This window comes from Kogia breviceps, chromosome 17 (assembly GCF_026419965.1).
Source record: "Kogia breviceps isolate mKogBre1 chromosome 17, mKogBre1 haplotype 1, whole genome shotgun sequence".
In the NCBI taxonomy this organism is placed as follows: domain Eukaryota; kingdom Metazoa; phylum Chordata; class Mammalia; order Artiodactyla; family Physeteridae; genus Kogia; species Kogia breviceps.
The window spans coordinates 42,553,434-42,574,467 of NC_081326.1; the positions used below are offsets into that span (position 1 = coordinate 42,553,434).

The 21,034-nt window shown below is 35.7% G+C and overlaps 1 protein-coding gene across 11 annotated transcripts in view; it reads left to right on the forward strand.

Annotated features, from left to right (window-relative positions):
* Positions 1–21,034, forward strand: part of VPS13B (vacuolar protein sorting 13 homolog B) — a 774,679-nt gene that overhangs the window by 115,835 nt on the left and 637,810 nt on the right. For 10 of the 11 annotated variants that reach the window (XR_010837425.1, XM_067017180.1, XM_067017176.1 and 7 more), the window contains exon 17: positions 18,632–18,813. Coding sequence is in view for 10 of the 11 variants with exons in the window: in XM_067017180.1 (XP_066873281.1) it covers positions 18,632–18,813 (182 nt within the window). In the remaining variant the exon portion in view is untranslated. Of the gene's footprint in view, positions 1–9,576; positions 12,236–18,631; positions 18,814–21,034 lie in introns of those variants that run through there. The other variant, XM_067017185.1, reaches the window with a different exon arrangement.

A 21,034-nucleotide genomic window follows, 5' to 3' on the forward strand; every position in this document is an offset into this window, starting at 1 on the left:
ATGCATATTTTCTTCAATTTTTGAACAGTGTTCCCCAATCCGTTACAGTTTCTTTTTTGAAACTCCAGGGAGTTTTTCCACTATGTTTGTCTAACTTTTTGCCTACTTGAGCTTGTCCTTTATATTCATTCAGGTCTGTTCCACAGATAGGTGATGAATGCCCACTGCGTGCCATACACTCTGCAGGGCCTGGCTAGAGATGCACCAATAAACAAAATAGGCAAGATACCTGCCCTCATGTCCCCAGAGAATACATAATAAATTAAAGGAATTTTAAGGAGAGAAAAACTGCTTTAAGAAACAGTGTATATTGTCTTTTAAAATCTAATTATAAAATTGTCCTTTTTGCTGTTTTGGGCCTTGGAAGGAGATGCTTACATAGTTTTTAATTGCATAATATTTTAACATTCAGTATTTTTCTGTTTAATTTTTATTAATGATTTATGTTTGAAGTGAAAACCATCTAATTAGTATTAAAGCAAACAGTGATTGGAACTTGGAACTGAAATATATATATATATATATATATATATATATATATCTGTATATCTGTATATATATATATACAGATAAGTGAAAACTAATTGAATTAATAAATTAAACATTGTTTTTTATTTTCCAGCTTTATATAAACTTTTCTAAAAATTTGATTTCTCAGCAGTTATTTTAACATGTACACAATCTCCAGTATTTATGGAGGTTAACTTATATCAAGGCCTTTAAGACCTATTTATAAAATACACATATTTTTAAATTGTATCCTTGCTTTATACTCTTTAACATCCACTTTTCTGCATTATAATGTTTAGTGTGAATACAACTCAAAAATCCGTAAAGTCCTTCTAATTAAAAGCTTTTTTTATTGTTTTAAGATAAATATGTTCATGTGAAGATATATTCTTTGACTACAAATTACTGAGATTAATTTTTCTGGCAGAACTTTCAGAATATCATTACTTCATCATCACAGCTCATGCTGATAATTACTTTCTAGATTCAATGAGAAATACTTGTATTTCTAACTTGCATATCATTTATATTTGAAAAACTCATCAACAGGGTTATTTTTCAACTTATGTGTCTGTGTGAGGAATTTGTGAGAATTTTAATAATATAGATTTAATATTAATAATAATAGCATATGTGTGCCAGAAGCAGTGCTAAGAGTCTTATATGCATTATCTCTTTAATCTTCATAGTAACGTTATAAGAGACATACTATTATATACATTTTATGCATATCTTTGTCTTAGCTTCTTAATGCTGATACATCTATAAATAGTTAAGCTAGAATTCAATTTTAGGTTTATTTGAATCCAGACCCAAGATTAGCAGTTCCTTCCACCATTGATGAGAGAGTGTATTGCAAGTTGGCATTAAGATCGTAAGCTTAGACATCCTTTTGTAGCAATAGCTTTGCTAACTTGTATTTATGTTATAGTTTTATTGAGGCATACTTTATATAATATAAAATTCACCCTTTTCACCTGTACAGTTCAATGATTTCTAGTGACTTTACCAAGAGGTGCAACTGTTAACATAAATCAGTTTTAGAACATTTTCATCCCTCCAATAAGATCCCTCTTAACCCATTTACATTTAGTCCCCATCTCCAGCCCTAGGTCATCACTAATCTACTTTCTTTCTCCATATATTAATCTTTTCTGTCATGTAAATAGAATCATACAAAATGTGGTATCCTGTTTCTCGCTTCTTTCACTTACCATAGTGTTTTTGATCATTCTTGACACAGCATGTGTCAGCAACTAACTTGTCTTTTATTCTACATTTCTGTGTTGCTTTCTTTACCCGGGTAAAATGTATTGAGGCTTACAAATAACTGTCCTTAATGTTATCCAGAAATATTTAAATTCCAGAGTTGGATGAGGGGTTTTAAAACCTTGTTGCAGTTGCTGCTGTTAACTGTGGTGTTCTAAGAATATCCTTTTGTGTCATTAGCCCTTTCTTCAATCTCAAGTAGACATAAACTTTTGCCATAATTTTTGAGAAATTATAGAGGTGGGGTTGGTGTTTGGACTCCTTCTTGCTCTGTGATTATTGGTATTAAAACTCATAAATATAGAATTTAATCTGTATCGGACTTGTCTGTCTTTCTCAGGGAGATGAATAGCTGGTAGTAGGTCTTTTTTTTTTTTTTTTTTTTTTAATCTTTGGTAAATTAACTCACTTTGAAAATGCCTAGACTTGTCATTATAGCACTTTATGATTTTTGCATCTTGACTAGTTTTATTTTTCACATCTGCATTTATGCCCCAGGACTTAGCATATAGTTGATTTTCAATAAATGTTAATTAAAATGAACCAAACTAGAATTTAATTAATTTAATAAATATTTTAAAATCTGTTAACTTATCTTTTGAAGAGGACAGCAAAAAAGAACAGGTGTATTCAATCATGTTAATGTTTAAGGAAGAAAAGGTAGGCAAACTACCCAAACTCAGTTTCCTTTTTTTTGTTCATCTTTAATTTTTTAAAACTAAGGGAAGCTCTAATATTCTAAAGCAACTATTCTTTTAGAGTCTAGCATCTAAAGAGAAATATAAGTTAAATGAACCATTCTTGAATATCTTACGTTTTTATTCTCTCTGATAAATGCAGACATTCAGATATATGAGTGCTCTTGGAGTTTCTATTTCTAGATGTCAGTTTTTTTTTAGTTTCACTATGTTCTTTCTTTTAACTATATTTTTGGAGGAATAATATTTGAAGGTGAATACTTAATTTTTAATACTTAATTTATTTCTCAAAGTATTCTTATTTTATTCTCATAAACTCCCTGTGAGTAGATTTAAAAATTACAGAAATACTTAGGGGTCTGGTTACACCTGAAAATACTGTATAACTGTAGCAAGCTTTCATAGTACTTTAGAGCTGTGTAGAATGTGGTTTATAAAGTTCTCTTTAATGGTTTATAATATGAATTATACCAGTGTTTTCAGTAACATTTTCATTTTAAAATTAGACTATAATTTAGCTTTTTTTTTTTTTTTTTTTTGTGATACGCGGGCCTCTCACCATTGTGGCCTCTTCCGTTGGGGGGCACAGGCTCCGGACGCACAGGCCCAGCGACCGTGGCTCACGGGCTTATCTGCTCCGCGGCATGTGGGATCCTCCCAGACCGGGGCACGAACCCACGTCCCCTGCATCGGCAGGCAGACTCACAACCAGTGTGCCACCAGTGAAGCCCTAGACTATAATTTAAATACAGCAAAGTTCAACAATTTTATGTGACAACAATTCAGTGATTTTTGACAGATGTATGTAGTCATGTAGCCACCATCAAAATCAAGATATGGAACATTTCTATCACCCCCAAAATTTCTCTCTTGCATTCAGTTCCTTTTTCTCCCCCTGGAGTTTGTCAGCTTTTGATGAGGGCAATTGGCTCATGGTAAAGGTAATGGCCTATCTGATTCCCTTGTTGTAGGCTGACCAGGGCATGACTGGCTGGCAGCTTGTTAGCTAGTAGTTGCCCTGCGGACGCATCTTTTGCCCTGCATTCCTGCAGGAATGTTTGAAGCCGAAGAATCCTGTCTGTGCGGTGCATTGCAGCACTCTGGCACCTGGCATCTGAGCTGTGGCACTCAAGCGGCCAATGGAGAGCACGGAGACTTCTTGCCACGGCTGTCATAAAAATTTCTTAAAAACAAACAAACAAACAAAAAACCCTTGGAGAGCTTAACATGTGTCCCTTGAAGTTGGGTGGCCACAACAACTATGTATGTCTCATATGTAAACAACTTCTAAAAGTCAAAGTCTGACTGGAGCTGCTTGTGTAAAAAGAGAAACACGAAGTCTGCAGAAGTCTGCAGTAGAAACGAGTCACTCATCTACCATGGGCGACCAGAGGTGCTTGTTTATCAAGTCAGTCGTGGCCCCTGCAGAACTGAGCTAGAGCTGAGTCCTCCTAAAAGGAACCCCACATGCAAGGCCTAAATGGATGGTGGATGTCAACTCAGTAGAGCGTCTTTTTGCAGTAGAAGCCAGGAGCTGAGGGAGGAGTCGCCTATGAGGAGAGAGTCAACAGTGGGAGGTCACAGGTTTTAAAAAAATATTTCAACCAAGAGCAACTTTAACAGAGAGTTTCTGATGGCAGTACCAGAAGGTTCTTCTACGCTTTCCTTTAAAATGGTAAATGATTTGATAAGCAACATTTTTAATGCAGAAAAATGACACCTGCCAACAAGCTGTGAACAAACCAGCGCTAAACATGCAAGGTTATGCAGACGCGAACTGAACTATGAATTCCTAGCTTTAAAAATTCAAACTAAGGTTTCTGAGTGGAGAGCCTGTCAGTTGCTCTGTGAGACTCATCTAGGTCTTATTTTCTGCGTGAATAGAGGGCACTGGTGGTCTTCTGATGTCTAGGTCAGTGCAAGGCTAAATGCCAAGACTTTATTAATAATTAAGGGCTTCCTATCAAAATGTTTGTTCAGCTTAAGGACAAAGGGTTTCTGTTTTCTGGTCTTAAGGAAGAATGCAAGGGTTTGATTGGCATAGAAAGGAATGTGGGGACAGTGCCGAGAGGGAGCGGGGGGAAGGGCCCTCACCTCCACGGTCAAGTGCCAGCACTTGATCTGGGCCAGTGCCCAGGAGCCCCAAATCTGCCTCTAGTCTGGGGAGTTTGTTAGGAAGTAGGATTGGGCCTTTAAGACAATCTTGTGTGTACTTTGTCTACTAACAGCCTGACGATTGTTTACTAATACTCTTGCCGAAATTATTTCACAGGGATTGCTCCCTGCTACACAGTGTTGAAATTACATTCACAGATTAAAAAAAAAAAAAAAAAGACATGAAGAACACAGCTACAAGTAAATAGCACTTATCTTTGTACTAGTTAGGTTTTTCCCTTTGATTATTTTAGCAAGGGCACAAAGAGCATGCAACATATGTTAACAACTGGAAAGTGTTGGTCCAATGAGAACAGGTTTTCTTCGATTTTGCTTTTGGAAAATTTGGTATTTTCAACATGCAATTTTATGATCAGTTGGGTATAAAGTTGTATAAGTAATTATGATCCATCTATTTCCCTTGTTAAAAGTTTTAAACTTAGTAAAATTGTTTATTGGTAGCCAAATGAACATTTATAATTCCTTCTTAGATTATTGCCTTTAAATTTGATCTTTTGACACTGTAGAATATTACTATAAGACCTACATCTCTTTCTATGAGAAGAATAATATTAATACTAGCCTTTTCTCAGTATATGGTTTTACCTATATACAACAGTGGGAGACATTTTGTACTGTCTCGATGTCAGTATATAATATGACAACATCTTATATTAGTGACAATATCTTTTAAATACATCTGTGTTTCATTATTGTTTTGGAACTGAAATTTGAGTATATTCAAAAGAATTCTAAGTTGTTAGTATGCAGTGTATTTATGAAAAGAGAAATGTCTTGGTTAGAAATCACTAAATTTAGTCTAAGGGTTTTTTTTTTTCTTTAATAATTGCCTCTAAATTTCTTTCTTGTGTGTGATGATTTAATCTCTTTTAATATACTAACTTGAAATATAGGAACAAATAATCATTGGAGGTCCCTGTGCTCAAAAGATCATACAGTGCATAATTAGTAGAAGAAGACTCTTAAGAACAGCATCGTAATACTCTTGTGTAGCATTTTGTACTTATTCCACTACATACAGTGATTTATTTGAACCTCACAACCAACCTTTGGAATAAACAAGTCAGGTATTATTATCTCTTTTATAGATATGGAAATGGAGGTTTAGGGAAGGTGATACTGTGGATCGAGAAAGATGAAATCACTTGTTTTAGTTGTTCCAGAGGTCTAGTTTAGTGTTGGTGTTGGAGCCATTAATAGCATGTTGGTAGCTATTAGCAAGTTCTTGATAATAGGTTTGATTGTATTCTTCATTATGATTTATAACTTTAAAAATATTTCCCATTTCCTAGTTGAATTTGTTAATACTTAGCACTTTTTAAGTTTCATCTGTTTAATTAGTCATTTGTTTGTTTTAAAAATAATTTTTTGGTAACTGTCATGTGAGAACTGTTGTGTCATAGGCCTTGGAGTCCCATTATGAGTAAGATATATGGTCTTTGCTTTCCCTAATTATGTCCTTCTCCTGCCTAAAATACTTTGATTCTCATAGCTTTTGTGGTAAAGATTAAGAGCTTTAAAACTTGCAGTGATGTCCTCCATGGTCTAGCCCCTTCTTGGCTGTCTAGATTCACCTGAGTATCTTCCTCTCTATCCCCTCCCACCTTCTTGCCTTTTTCATTGTTTCTTTTTCAGCCAAGTCTTTCACCATATTGTCTCAGTAATCAATAGCCTAAATAATTTTTACTTACTCCTCAGATATTGGCCCAATTGATATCTTCTCTGACTAGATCACATCTTCCTAATATATTCTTCTTTTTAAAAAAATTTTATTTATTTATTTATTTATTTATTTATTTTGTGGTACGCGGGCCTCTCACTGTTGTGGCCTCTCCCTTTGCGGAGCGCAGGCTCTGGATGCGCAGGCTCACCGGCCATGGGTCACAGGCCCAGCCGCTCCGTGGTATGTGGGATCTTCCTGGACCGGGGCACGAACCCGTGTCCCCTGCATCGGCAGGCGGATTCTCAACCACTGCGCCACCAGGGAAGCCCTATTTTATTTATTTTTATTTGTGGCTGTGTTGTGTCTTCGTTTCTGCGCGCGGGCTCTCTCTAGTTGCGGCGAGCGGGGGCTACTGTTGGTTGCGGTGCATGGGCTTCTCATTGTGGGTGGCTTCTCTTGTTGCAGAGCCTGGGCTCTAGGCACGCAGGCTTCAATATTGGTGGCACGTGGGCTCAGTAATTGTGGCTTGTAGGCTCTAGAGGGCAGGCTCAGTAGTTGTGGCGCACGGGCTTAGTTGCTCTGCGGCATGTGGGAACTTCCTGGACCAGGGCTCGAACCCATGTCCCCTGCATTGGCAGATGGATTCTTAACCACTACGCCACCAGGAAAGCCCCCCTAATATTTTCTTTAATGGGATATTTTTCCTATTTTTCACTATAGTTTTCATAGAAGTTATTTTTACACTGTGTTTTGTGATTATTTAATAGCTTTTCCCATTCTTTTCCCATTAAGTTCAATAAGGACCATCTCTTTTTCTATGGAGGACATTTATCTTCAAAACCTTGAAACTGTGGAAAGCACAAGTAAATACTTATTGACATGCAGTTGGTAATTTTTTCAGCCATTTTAGTGCTTTTTGATTGTCTGATTGATTAGATTTTAGATTGTATGCTATTTTGACAACCAAGTTTGTCTTCTTTTTACTTACATAATATATGTAAAATGTGCCCTTGGCCAAAGCAAAAACCAATGACTTCAATTAATTACTGAAATTGAACTAAAATTTTAGTGATTTCCCTAATCAGAATTCTCAAGATAATATTTGAATGTTTTTTAATTACATATATAAGATATATTGTATGAATACACTTCCTCTCTCTCTCTTTTCCTGAGTAAACATTTTTACTTAAGTAGATGAACTGTCAATATTGAATAACTTTTCTGGGAGATGATGAGATTAATGAAGAGATAACATTTTCCTCCTTTCGTATTTAGTTTGTTTGCTACCACCTGTAGTTCATTGTAAGATTTTGAACTTTATATATTATAATAATCAAGGCATTCATTATATTTTTATTTTAGTGATAGACAAATTTTACTTCTCATTTTTTCTGTCCATTTGTTATCTAATATTTAAGTTCAAATATTTACTTCAGAAATTTGAAAAATGATAAAATATTTTCAAGTCTCAACACAGCAGGATATAATTTTACAGCTATTTGCAAATGTTAAAATTATTGTAATTAAATAAATATAACAGTTAATACTTGTAGGGATGTTGAGAAAGTGATACACTGCCTATGAATGTAAATCTTGATTCAGACAGCAAAATGTGAAGCATGCATTAAAGAGACCAATGTGGAAGAATATGTACTGATGTACAAAGATCTTGATCACTAGGACATATTGCTTAGTCATAAAAAGCAGGCTGTAGACTTTTAAATATATATATATCTCCATTAAAATTGTAAGTGTATCTATGAATAATACATAAAATCAACAGAGGTCTGTAGGTATGTATGCTGAATTCATAAAAAGTGGTTATCTGTGGGGAGTGGAGTGGGATCAGGAGGAGGAAAGAGGAGCTTTAACCTTTCATTATACCTACGATTTAGGTCAAAAAAATTTTTTTCCCTTCCATGAGTATTGATATATTGTGTAAGTTGAAGAGTCGTTGTGTGCAGAACTAAATACACATTTCTTGGTTTTTTAAACTGCTTTCATTTCTCAGTTGAGTTAGTGAGTTTTGTACTCATTTTATTTTGGAAAAAGTGATCTAATCTTATTTTACTGTACAGGATATGAGTAATAACAAAAATACATTTTTGGAACCAATTTGTACATTCAGACCTTGCATTTGGGGACTCTGTATAAATCTTTAGATCCAGCTGTTGCTGAGGATATTCTTTCAGTTGCTGTGAGGTGTGTTGATTTTAAAAGAATGGATGGTTGTTCCTGAAGTGTATGTATGGCAAAAATTTTATAGTACTGCTGTGAGTGTGAATGGATTGTTTAAGTTAATTCCTTTGCATCTAGTAATAAGAATCACTTCCATGTTTTTTATTTAAAATTTCAAAAGAAGATTATTTTTTTATAGCAATGCCAGATTGGTCCAAAACTTTTGTCAGCTCTGTATTGTAATTTGTCAGCAAATGGAACAGACAGAATCTTTTAAAGTGTTTGTTAATTAGGGCATATTCATTTTCAGTCTTTGTTACTGCACAATCAAGACCTACTTGTTTCTATTTCCTTAAATTTATCCTGGAGTTTGTCCAAGTTGAGTTTTAATGAGTTGTTTATCCCACTAGTTACATTAGGATTTATTTTTCCCTAGAGAGTAATGTTTGAATTGATAGTTCTTTTTTTTTTTTTTGCGGTACGCGGGCCTCTCTGTGTTGTGGTCTCTCCCGTTGCGGAGCAAAGGCTCCGGACGCGCAGGCTCAGCGGCCATGGCTCACGGGCCCAGCTGCTCCGCGGCACGTGGGATCTTCCCGGACCGGGGCACGAACCCGTGTCCTCTTCACCGGCAGGCGGACTCCCAACCACTGCGCCACCAGGGAAGCCCTGAATTGATAGTTTTTTAAACCTATTCTGTAATACGAACATATGTTCAGACTAGGACTTCCGGATATGTGAAATAGGCATTTGTTAAATAAATTATTTTATTTTTACCAACGTAACTGTTAAAGTGTAGGTTTAGTGATATTTCAAAAACATGAGGTAAGTCCAGAAGTTGTTAGATAATCTTAGTATGAATTTTATTGAGCTGTTTTATTTTAAGCCGAGTTTAAATTTGTAGTGGTATAAATCACAAGGAAAATTATACTTTTATTGTTTATTTTCATTGACTTTTTAATGAGACCCCAAATAGCTTAAAGTTGTAAAAGCTATTGATCTGTTTAAAACTTTCTGAGGCAAATACAATATGATGGTATGATTTGATGAAATGGATACATAGGTGTTTATTATTTTCTATACTAGTTAACTGTGGCGAGCATTGCCCTCTGAGGAAGGCGCCATTGAGACCCTCATGGGCCTCGGGGCCCGATTGTACTCTCCTTGGTATGCATCCTGGACTTTATGGTATGAATGTAAAAAAGGAGATGGCCTTTGGCCAAATCGCTCCAGGGGCCTGCTCAGTTACTGGGAGTCCCTGGTTGTTCCCTAAAGCTAGGAAAAGCAACCCTGGAGGGGAAATTGGTGCCTTTGAGGGAGAAGCTGAGAAGCCAATCAACCAGCTGATGCCGATAAGGCGTGACTAAGCCGAGAAGCCAATCAACCAATCAACCAGCTGATGCCGATAAGGCATGACTAAGCAAATTGCCTTGCAACCATCAGTTGCTTGTGCCCTTCTGATCCCATACCTTGGTGCGCAGTTCCCTACCCCCTCTCGTCGATTGTAGCTGCACTTTGAGGACCCGCCGCGGCTGGCGGCAAGTGGCGCCCGAACAGGGACTTGACAAGAGGGACATCTGAATCTCGGTAGGTGAATCCCCGGAGTTAAGAGTGAAAGTGTGGCCACATAGTAAAGTTGATAGTAACTCGGGGCAATAGTCAGAAGTAAAAAAAATATGGGACAAAAAGTATCCAAGGAGAGACCTGAGATCACTGATCAAGAAAAGGAGTTGTCCACCAGTGCTTTCCAGGCTTTCACAGCTGGAAATTATGATGTCTGTCTGCAACATCTTGCCTGCTTACAAGATATAAACAAAGACGATTATAAAATAATTTTGAATACGGCAGTAGCTGAGTTTTTCAAAAGTAACCAGACACTTAACCAATTGAAGAATCAGGTGCACTCGGCTGTTGAAGAAATGGATGGACTAGATGATCTTGAAAACAGTATGTTGTATTACAATCAAGCAGTCATCCTGTATCATGTCCGACAGTATACAGAAGCCATATCCGTTGGTGAAAAACTTTATCAGTTCATAGAACCTTTTGAAGAAAAATTTGCCCAAGCAGTGTGTTTTTTGCTCGTAGACCTGTATATATTAACCTACCAAGCTGAGAAAGCTTTACATCTTCTTGCTGTTCTAGAAAAAATGATTTCACAGGGCAACAATAACAAAAATGGAAAGAATGAGACTGGTAATTACAGCAACAAAGATGGGTCTAATCATAAAGCTGAAAGTGGAGCTCTAATAGAAGCTGCAAGGTCAAAGATACTATTTTTGTGTTGAAGTATATGTAGGAGGACAAGGGACTTTACTGGCCGGCCATAGTTTAAAGGTAGTTAAAGCTGTTACAAGTTTGAAATTTCCCTCCTTTTTTCCTTCTGATTTTCCCCAATCTGATTTTGAATTCTCAAATCTGGTGCACCTTAAATTATAATAATGGTACCATTCTAATTTCTTCAGTTTCTGTTACTAATAATAGTTTGGTTTTTTATAAGCATTGGGATTTTGGGAAGTTTGCATTGTCTTATTCTTATCAACCAGTTATTACTTGTGTTACACCCTCATATGCCTTGCTAATAGGAGATTTAAAGATTGAGTTTACTTCTGGTTCCTTAGGATATAATATAACTTGTCAGAATTGTATTTTTGTACTTGCATTCTGCCTATGAAAGGAACTTTTTCTGTTATGATGATAAAACAACCTTCCTATGTAATGCTGCCTGTAAATATTTCTGAACCATGGTATCATAGTACTAGCATGCAAGCTTGGCTAGAATTATCTGAAGCTTTAAAAAAGACCTAAACGATTCATTGGAATATTAATATGTAGCATATTAGCCTTAGCCGCTTTAACAGCCACAGCCACTACTGCCAGTTTAGCATTAAGTAAAACTGTACAACAAGCACAATATGTTAATCAATTGTCTAAAACCAGTATTGCATTAGCATTACAAACTTATATTGATACTTAACTAAAAACTGGGGTTGATGAGTTAAAAAATGCTCTCATAGGTTTAGGAGACCAAATTATGGCTTTAAAATTGAAAATGGCGTTTGATTTGCCATGCTAAATATACTTGGATTTGTGTGACTCAACACGCTTATAATGAAACTGACTGGGATTGGAACAGAGTAAAAATGCACTTTTTAAGTGTATGGACTGATGGACACATTAGTTTGGACATACAAAAACATAATGTGGAAATACAAGCAATTCAAGAAGCTCATCTACAAGAAGACGGGCCCCAACAATTAATTCAAGGACTCTTGGATCAGCTTCAATGGTTAAACCCAATGCATTGGTTTCAAAATGGACTCACAGGATTGATTACCGTGGGGTCATGTGTATTGTTGATGTTAATTGCATTACCTTGTTTATTACGCTTTATTGTTGGCCGTCTCGCTGCTCTTCGTCAGGAGGCGTATGGGTTGAAATTGCATTATCAAGCTTTAAAAAATAAAAGAGGGGGGAAATGTGGCGAGCATTGCCCTCTGAGGAAGGCGCCATTGAGACCCTTATGGGCCTCGGGGCCCGATTGTACTCTCCTTGGTATGCATCCTGGACTTTATGGTATGAACGTAAAAAAGGAGATGGCCTTTGGCCAAATCGCTCCAGGAACCTGCTCAGTTACTGGGAGTCCCTGGTTGTTCCCTAAAGCTAGGAAAAGCAACCCTGGAGGGGAAACTGGTGCCTTTGAGGGAGAAGCTGAGAAGCCAATCAACCAGCTGATGCCGATAAGGCGTGACTAAGCCGAGAAGCCAATCAACCAATCAACCAGCTGATGCCGATAAGGCGTGACTAAGCCGAGAAGCCAATCAACCAATCAACCAGCTGATGCCGATAAGGCGTGACTAAGCGAATTCCCTGCTTTGGGGGTATATATACGGCTATGCTTTGTTATTAAACTTGCCTTGCAACCATCAGTTGCTTGTGCCCTTCTGATCCCATACCTTGGTGCGCAGTTCCCTACCCCCTCTCGTCGATTGTAGCTGCACTTTGAGGACCCGCCGCGGCTGGCGGCAGTTAACCTGTTGGAAATATCTCAGAGTTGACAAAAACAAAGGAGGAAAAAACCCCTCTTCATTGATGTTGTTATACTTAGCAGGTACATTCTATAATCTACCATCTATTGCCACATCATTTATACATGGTTTATTGTAGTTCACATGCTACTGGAATATTAAACAGAAGTATAATAAAATGTGCTTTTATTTGCAGTCAGTTATAGCTGGAAAATAAACCACAAAAACTTGCCATACGTGTATGCTATAATTTACTTGTTTATTGTTGAATTCTGGCTTTTGTAAAGTGAGTTATTTCCTTTGGGTGTTAAATTAAAGTGAAACTGAAGGAGAGAACTGTCCCTTACTCTTGGGCAGTATTAAAATGTAGAATAAATTATTAATCTTTTTGAATTTTCATATGTTTAAGTTTTTATTCAAGTCTGTGTTATCCATTTGGGAATCATGTGACATTTGATGGCTTGAAAGAGTACTGTATACAGTAGTTGAGCTTTTTATGAAATAAGTAAAAACCCACTTGTAAAAAGAATCTTGACTGTAATTTTGCCTTGTAAATAATTATTGCTGTAGTTACAAGAACATGGCTCTTGCTACACCATAGGATTTCCTAAACACCACGGAATATCTGGCTAAAGATAGAATGGCTAGATTAATTATACATTTTTATATTGTAGGTTTCCAAATGTCTGTTCTGTTTACATAGTATCACTACTGGTAAACTGTTGCGCTTTTGTTTTTGTTTTTGTTTTGGTCAAGATTTTTGAACAGAAATTTGAGAACATAGTAGAAAGAGAACCACCACTCAATTTTTAAACCTGTAATAAGACAAGAAAGTGGGTCTTCCCTGGTGGCACAGTGGTTGAGAGTCCACCTGCCGATGCAGGGGACACGGGTTCGTGCCCCGGTCTGGGAAGATCCCACATGCCGCGGAGAGGCTGGGCCCGTGAGCTGCTGAGCCTGCACGTCCAGAGCCTGTGCTCTACAACGGGAGAGGCCACAACAGTGAGAGGCCTGCGTACCGCCAAAAAAAAAAAAAAAAAAAAAGACAAGAAAGTGACTTAAAGAATGGCCACAATGTTAGAAAAGCAAAAGGAACCAGTAATGATAATGAAATATAAATTTATGAATTAGATTCTATTGTTTTTTCTCCTGGCTCATTTGATCTTTATTATCTTACCTGCTTGGTTTAAGGAATCTTCAATTCAGTGCATTTAAAAAATTTATTTAAAACAATTTAAAAAAAGATTTTTGGCCCCACTGCGTAGCATGTAGGATCTTAGTTCCCCGACCAGGGATCAAACCCACGCCCCCTGAGTAGAAGCGTGGAGTCTTAACCACTGGACCGCCAGGGAAGTCCCTTCAGTGCATATTTACTTCCTTGTCGATTTATTACAATCCTTTGATTTTGTGGCAAAATGTGACCAGGCTTGTGGATTGAACGGTAAATCTAGGTAGAGCCATATATTGCTATTAAATATTTGAGAGCTGTATGGACAGGGTGGTAGATGTGTTAATGTATATTTAAATTATGAAGCATGCTAATTAAGAGAGACAGGTGATCCCAGGGTTTTGTTTTTATTTTGTTATTTTCGTGTAAGAAAGGGCAGTCGTTAGTTGCTTGGACCAGTGTTCCTAGGAACGGAGTTCTGAATACTTCAGGGAGGTTTTAAATTTTAATTGAGATAAAATCCACATAGCATAAATTTACTATCATAATTATTTTAAACTGTACGATTCATTGGTTTATAGTATAGTCACATTGTTGTGCAGTCATCATCATACGTCTAATTCCAGAGCATTTTCAAAACTCCTAAAAGAAAACCCTGACTCTATCCGTGATTCTGTATAGAGAATGCCACATACAATATGTGGCATTTTCTGTCTAGCTTCTTTTACTTAGCGTGTTTTCACGGTTTCTCCATGTTGTGGCATGTATCAGTACTTCATTACTTTTTATGGCCAAATAATAACTACTTTATAGTGATATACCACATTCTGCTTATCCATTTATCAGTTGCAAGTTTGGGTTGTTTCTACTTTTTGGCTAATAAGAATAATGCTGCTATGAACATGCATATATGAGCTCCAATATGAACAACATTTTCAGTTCTCTTGGGTATATACCTAACAATATAATTGCTATATTTACCTTTTTGATGAACTGCTAAATTGTTACACATAGTGGTTGTACTATTGTATACGTCTACCTCCAATGTATGAAGGTTCCAATTCCTCCCCATCCTTGCCAAGACTTGTTATTTTCTGCTTTTTTTTTTTTCTTTCTTCTCCTATTATGTCTATCTTAGTGGGTGTGAAGTGGTATCTCTTTGTGGTATTGCTTTTCATTTCCCTAATGATGTTGAGAATTTTTTTAAAGTGCTTATTGGCCATTTGTGTAACTTCTTTGGAGAAATGACTGTTTATGTGCATTTTAAATTGGGCTGTGTATCTTTTTGCTGTTGAGTTGTGGGAATTCTTTGCATATTCCAGGCACTAGACCCTTTGTAGATATATGATTTGCAGATTTTTTTCCCCCCATTTTGTGTGTTGTGTTTTCACTTTCTGGATAGTTTCCTTTGATACACAAAAGTTTTAAATTTTGATGAAGTACCATTTATCTGTTTTTCCTTTTGTTGCTTTTGTTTTTGGTATCATATTTAAGAAATTGTTCTTTAATCCAAGATTGTGAAGATTACACTTATGGGGCTTCCCTGGTGGCGCAGTGGTTGAGAATCCGCCTGCCGATGCAGGGGACACGGGTTCATGCCCCAGTCTGGGAAGATCCCACGTGCCGCGGAGCGGCTGGGCCCATGAGCCATGGCCGCTGAGCCTGCGCGTCTGGAGCCTGTGCTCTGCAACGAGAGAGGCCACAACAGTGAGAGGCCCACATACCACAAAAAAAAAAAAAAAAAAAAAAATTACACTTATGTTTCCTTCTAAGATTTTATGGTTTTAGCTTTTTTATGGTTTTAAGTCAATTTTGAGTTAATTTTCGTATATGGTGTGAGGTAGGGGTCTAAGTTCATTCTTTTGTATTTCAGTATTCAGTTGTTCTAAGATCATTTGTTAAAAAGACTATTCATTCCTCACTTATTGGCCTTGACCATTTGTCAGAAGTCCATTGATCATAGATGTATGGGTTTATTTCTAGACTCTCAGCTCTAGTGCACTGATTTATATTTATATGTGTATTTGATTGTAGTAAGTTTTGAAATTGGGAAGCATGAGTCTTCCAACTTTGTTTTTCTTTTTCAGGATTGTTTTGACTATTCAAGATTTCTTGTAAATCCATATGAATTTAATTAGTTTAGAATTAGTTTAATCATTTATTCAGAATAGATGGGATTTTGATAGGGATTGTATTGAATGTATAGCTTAATTTGGAGAGTACTGTCATCTTAACAGCATTAAATTTTCCAATCAATAAACATGGGGTGTCTTTCCATTTATTTAATTCCTTCTTTAATTTCCTTCAACAATGCTTTGTAGTTTTCAGTGTAAAAGTATTACACTTCTTTGGTGAAATGGTGAAATACTTATTCCTAAGTATTTTATTCTTTTTGTTGCTATTATAAGTGGAATTGTTTTTTTAATTTGCTTGTCAGATTGTTCATTTTAACTGCATATGGATATAAAACTTATTTCCATATAGTTACCTTGTATCTTGGAACTTAGTTGAACTTGTTTTTAGCTCCATTCATTGTGGTGTGTGTGTGTTTATAGTTTTCAAGGTATGAGATCATGTCATCTGTGAATAGTGTTAGTTTTACCTTTTTTTTACAATCTGAATGCCTTAAAAATTTTTTTTGCCTGGTTTTGTGGCTGGAACCTTTACTGCAATGTTGAATAGAATGGCAAGAGAAAAATACTTGACTTCTTCCTGATCTTGGAGAGAAGGCTTTCAGCCTTTCACCACTAAGTATGATGTTAGTTGTGTGTTTTTCATAAATGTCCTATATCATATTGAGGAAGTTCTCTTTAGTGTGTTGAGTGTTTTATATTATGAAAGAGTATTGGATTTTGTCAAGCACTTTTTCTGTGTCATTTGATATGGACATGTTTTCTCCCCTCTTCTTTCTATAAATATGATGTATTGCATTGAGTTCTTGAGCCATTCTTTTATTTCTGGGATAAATTTCAGTTGTCATGGTGTATAATGCTTTTAATTATCTTCCAAATTTCATTTACTGGTATTTTACTGAGGATTTTGCATTTATGTTCACAAGGGATATCGGTGTGTAGTTTTCTTGTGTTGTTTTTGTCTGGCTTTGGTACCTGGCTAATACTGATGTTATAGAAAAAATTGGGAAGGATTCCCTTCTGTTCTTTTTTTTTTTTTTTGCAAAAAGTTGAAGAATATTGGTATTTTTTTCTTCTTTAAATGTTGGTAGAATTCACAAGTGAAGCCTTTTGATCCTGGACTTTCCTTTCTTGGGAGATTTCTACTTTATTTTTGAAGAATAGTTAAGTCAGAATTATAATTATTATTATTTTTAAAAATTTATTTATTTATTTATATTTGGCTGCATCGGGTCTTCATTGCTGTGCACGGACTTTCTCTAGCTTTGGCGAGCTTGTTACATTTATTGGAATGAATGCCCATAGAATTTCTTTCTTTATCTGCTCTTTTCTCCAGGAACACTGATTATGTATATTGTCCTTTTCTGTCATCCATATCAGTGTCCTTTTCTAAAATCATTTTATACTTTTTCAAAAGTTTTATCTTACGTGACTTTCTGAATTTTATTTATGTTCTTAATTGTATTTTATGTTTTTAATTTCTAAATATTTGAGGATTTTGCAGATACCTTTCTTTTATTAGTTTATAGTTTAATTCCATTGTGATCAGCAAATATGCTCTGATTTCTGTCCTTTTAATTTTATTGAGACTTGTTTTTGTAAATGTAAATTGGTGCAGCCACTGTGGAAAACAGTGTGGAGATTTCTCAAAAGGCTAAAACTAGAACTGCCATATGACCGAGCAGTTCCACTCCTGGGTATATATCCAAAAAAATAAAAACATTAATATGAAAAGATATGTGCACCTCAGTGTTCATAAGCACCTTTATTTACAGTCACCAAGATATGGAAACAATATAAGTGTCCATCTACAGAGGAATGGATAAAGAAAATGTGGTGCGTGCACGCACACACACACACACACAGGAATACTACTCAGCTGTAAAAAAGAACGAAATTTTGCCATTTGCAGCAACATGGATCATGTTGGAAGGCATTATGCTAAGTGAAATAAGTCAGACAAATACTGTATGATATCATTTATATGTGGAATCTAAAAAATACAACAAACTAGTGAATATATCAGAAAAGAAGCAGACTCACAGATATAGAGAACAAAAGTAGTGGTCACCAGTGGGGAGTGGGGGAGGTACAAACTATTAGATGTAAAATAGGTTCAAGGATGTATTGTACAGCATGGGGAATATAGCCAATATTTTGTAATAATGGTAACTTGAATTTAACCTTTCAAAATTATATAAAAAATAAATTTAAAAAAGGGAATAAGGCAGATCTGCTAGTAAATCCTATTTTAAGTGTTCATTAGTATTATTTTCACTGTTATTTTTGATGATTGACTTGATTTAAAAAGTATAATGCTGGGCTTCCCTGGTGGCACAGTGGTTGAGAGTCCGCCTGCTGATGCAGGGGACATGGGTTTGTGCCCCAGTCTGGGAAGATCCCACTTGCCATGGAGCGGCTGGGCCCGTGAGCCATGGCTGCTGAGCCTGCACGTCCGGAGCCTGTGCTCTGCAACGGGAGAGGCTACAGCAGTGAGAGGCCTGCATACCCCCGCCCCCCCCCCCGCAAAAAAAAAAATATATATATATAATGCTTGAGCTGAATATATGTGTATGAATGTGTGTGTGGACATTATTCTAGTTTGTATTTTTATTTTTTATTATTGTTAGAGGTTCTGAAGTAGTGAAACGTATTTAAAGTTAGTAGAATTGTGTATGTCTTTGATTTAATTCTAATTAAAATAATTTCCGTGTATACCTTTTCTTCCCTTTCATCCTAATTTACTTTATATGGTGTTGTTTATAAATGTTATTTAATATATTGTTTGTTATGCTTTGTATTTTCTTATGCAGGAACAAAAGATCTCAGATTGCTATAAATGAAGGTATATTTGAACTTCCAAATCTCACAGTTCAAGCTACAAGAGCACAGACACTTCTGCTGCAAGCAATTTATCAAAGTTGGTCTCATATTGGAAATGTCAGCTCTTCAACAGTGAATGAAGCTTTGATGAATGAAGTTTTCCAAACTATAGGTAAGAACACAATCTTCTTGGCGAGTGTATGGAAAACTCTTACTAGAGGTGACTAATATTTTATCATTCAAATTCCTGTGTATAGCATGATCAACTTAAATTGTAGTGTATTTCTATGAAAGCAGATTTTTATAGCTCCTGTGTAAAATCCAAGATATGAGTTAAGCCATTCAGTTTTGTTCTCTGCCACCAACTTGTGGATGCAAGAGATTATTTTTCACCAGCTCCTTGTACAATTCATCCTTTGGCCTTACTTGGATAACTTTTGAGGGGATCAATCTGTATGTTTGAAATGATAACCAAGTCAAGTCTAAATACAATATGTTTGATTATGCTGCTAGAGTGGAATAAAATTCTTAATTATAGTACTTTAGCAGTTCATAAGCAAGTTAATTTTTTTAATGTGGAAAACATTAGTCTTACACCCTGAATGAATGAATTAACTGTGGAAAATGAAAAATCTGCTTTGATGCCAATATATTATCTTTATCTTATCACTCACTTTGTAGATAAACAAGAAAAATTGCAGAAGGCTTGCTTCTTTTAGTTGTTTCAGCTCAAAATAATGTTACTTTTGTCAGTGACACAAAAAGGATATATTTTTAAGTGCAATCATGCTTAAAATGATAACGTTATTTTTATCTAATACCTCATTTGTTTATTAAAATAAAGCTGGTTTTGTTGTTATACGATGCTTTTTAAGGTTTTAAGTTTAGACCTTAGTATGGGGAATATCTTATAAATTCTTAAAAAAATGCATTTTAATTAGAGCCTTTTTATTTGATATAGCCATTGCCTAATGTAAAATTTTACAGTTGTTTTGGAACAGGTTTTTAGGATTCTATAAAGAAATTAATGTTTAGAAGTTCCTAACTTGAGGCTTATGAAAGGGTTTCGAATTCTGTGAATACCCTGAAATAGTATGCAGATCTTATGTGTGTATAAACATATACCCCTAAGGTCACATATATTTATGTTCTCTTTTTGAATTTATTCTTTTATTAAATGTAGTGAGTCTATTCCTTAGAGAGTCTTTTGACATATCTATTTTATCTTATATTAACATAGTTACAATTAGCTTTTGTTTGCTTAGTATTTGCTGTAATTCCTTTAGGCATTCTTTACTTAAAGCCTATCTGTTTTTATCATTAGGTATATGTCCTGGAAATAACATATAACTAGATATTATAGATCAAGTTTTCTAATCTACCTTTTAGCTAGTAAATTCAGTCCATTTATACTTGTGACTATAGTTTTTTTGTCTTTGTTTCTATCATCTTACTGTTTTGTTTCCTTTTATACTGATTTAGCTACACTACTTTTTAAAAAATTGCTATTATTTCTTATTTAATATCCTCTTTACACTTATTTGGAATTAATATACTCCAATTGAATTATTATTTTTTTTATTTTTGAATTTTATTTTTTTTTTTATACAGCAGGTTCTTATTAGTCATCCATTTTATACACATCAGTGTATACTTGTCAATCCCAATTGCCCAATTCATCACAGCACCACTACCACCACCCTGCAGCTTTCCTCCCGTGGTGTCCATACGTGTGTTCTCGACATATGTGTCTCAACTTCTTCCCTGCAAACCGGTTCATCTCTACCATTTTTCTAGGTTCCACATATATGTGTTAATATACGATATTTGTTTTTCTCTTTCTGACTTACTTCACTCTGTAAGACAGTCTCTAGAACCATCCATGTCTCAACAAATGACCCAATTTCGTTCCTTTTTATGGCTGAGTAATATTCCATTGTATACATGTACCACATCTTCTTTATCCATTCGTCTGTCAATGGGCATTTAGGTTGCTTCCATGACCTGGCTATTGTCAATAGTGCTGCAGTGAACATTGGGGTACATGTGTCTTTTTGAATTATGGTTTTCTCTGGGTATATGCCCAGTAGTGGGATTGCTGGTTCATATAGTAATTCTGTTTTCAGTGTTTTAAGGAACCTCCATACTGTTTGCCATCATGGCTGTATCAATTTACATTCCCACCAACAGTGCAAGAGGGTTCCCTTTTCTCCACACCCTCTCCAGCATTTATTGTTTGTAGATTTTCTGATGATGCCCGTTCTAACTGGTGTGAGGTAATACTTCATTGTAGTTTTGATTTGCATTTCTCTAATAATTTGTGATGTTGAGCATCTTTTCATGTGCTTCTTGAGCATCTGTATGTCTTCTTTGGAGAAACGTCTATTTAGGTA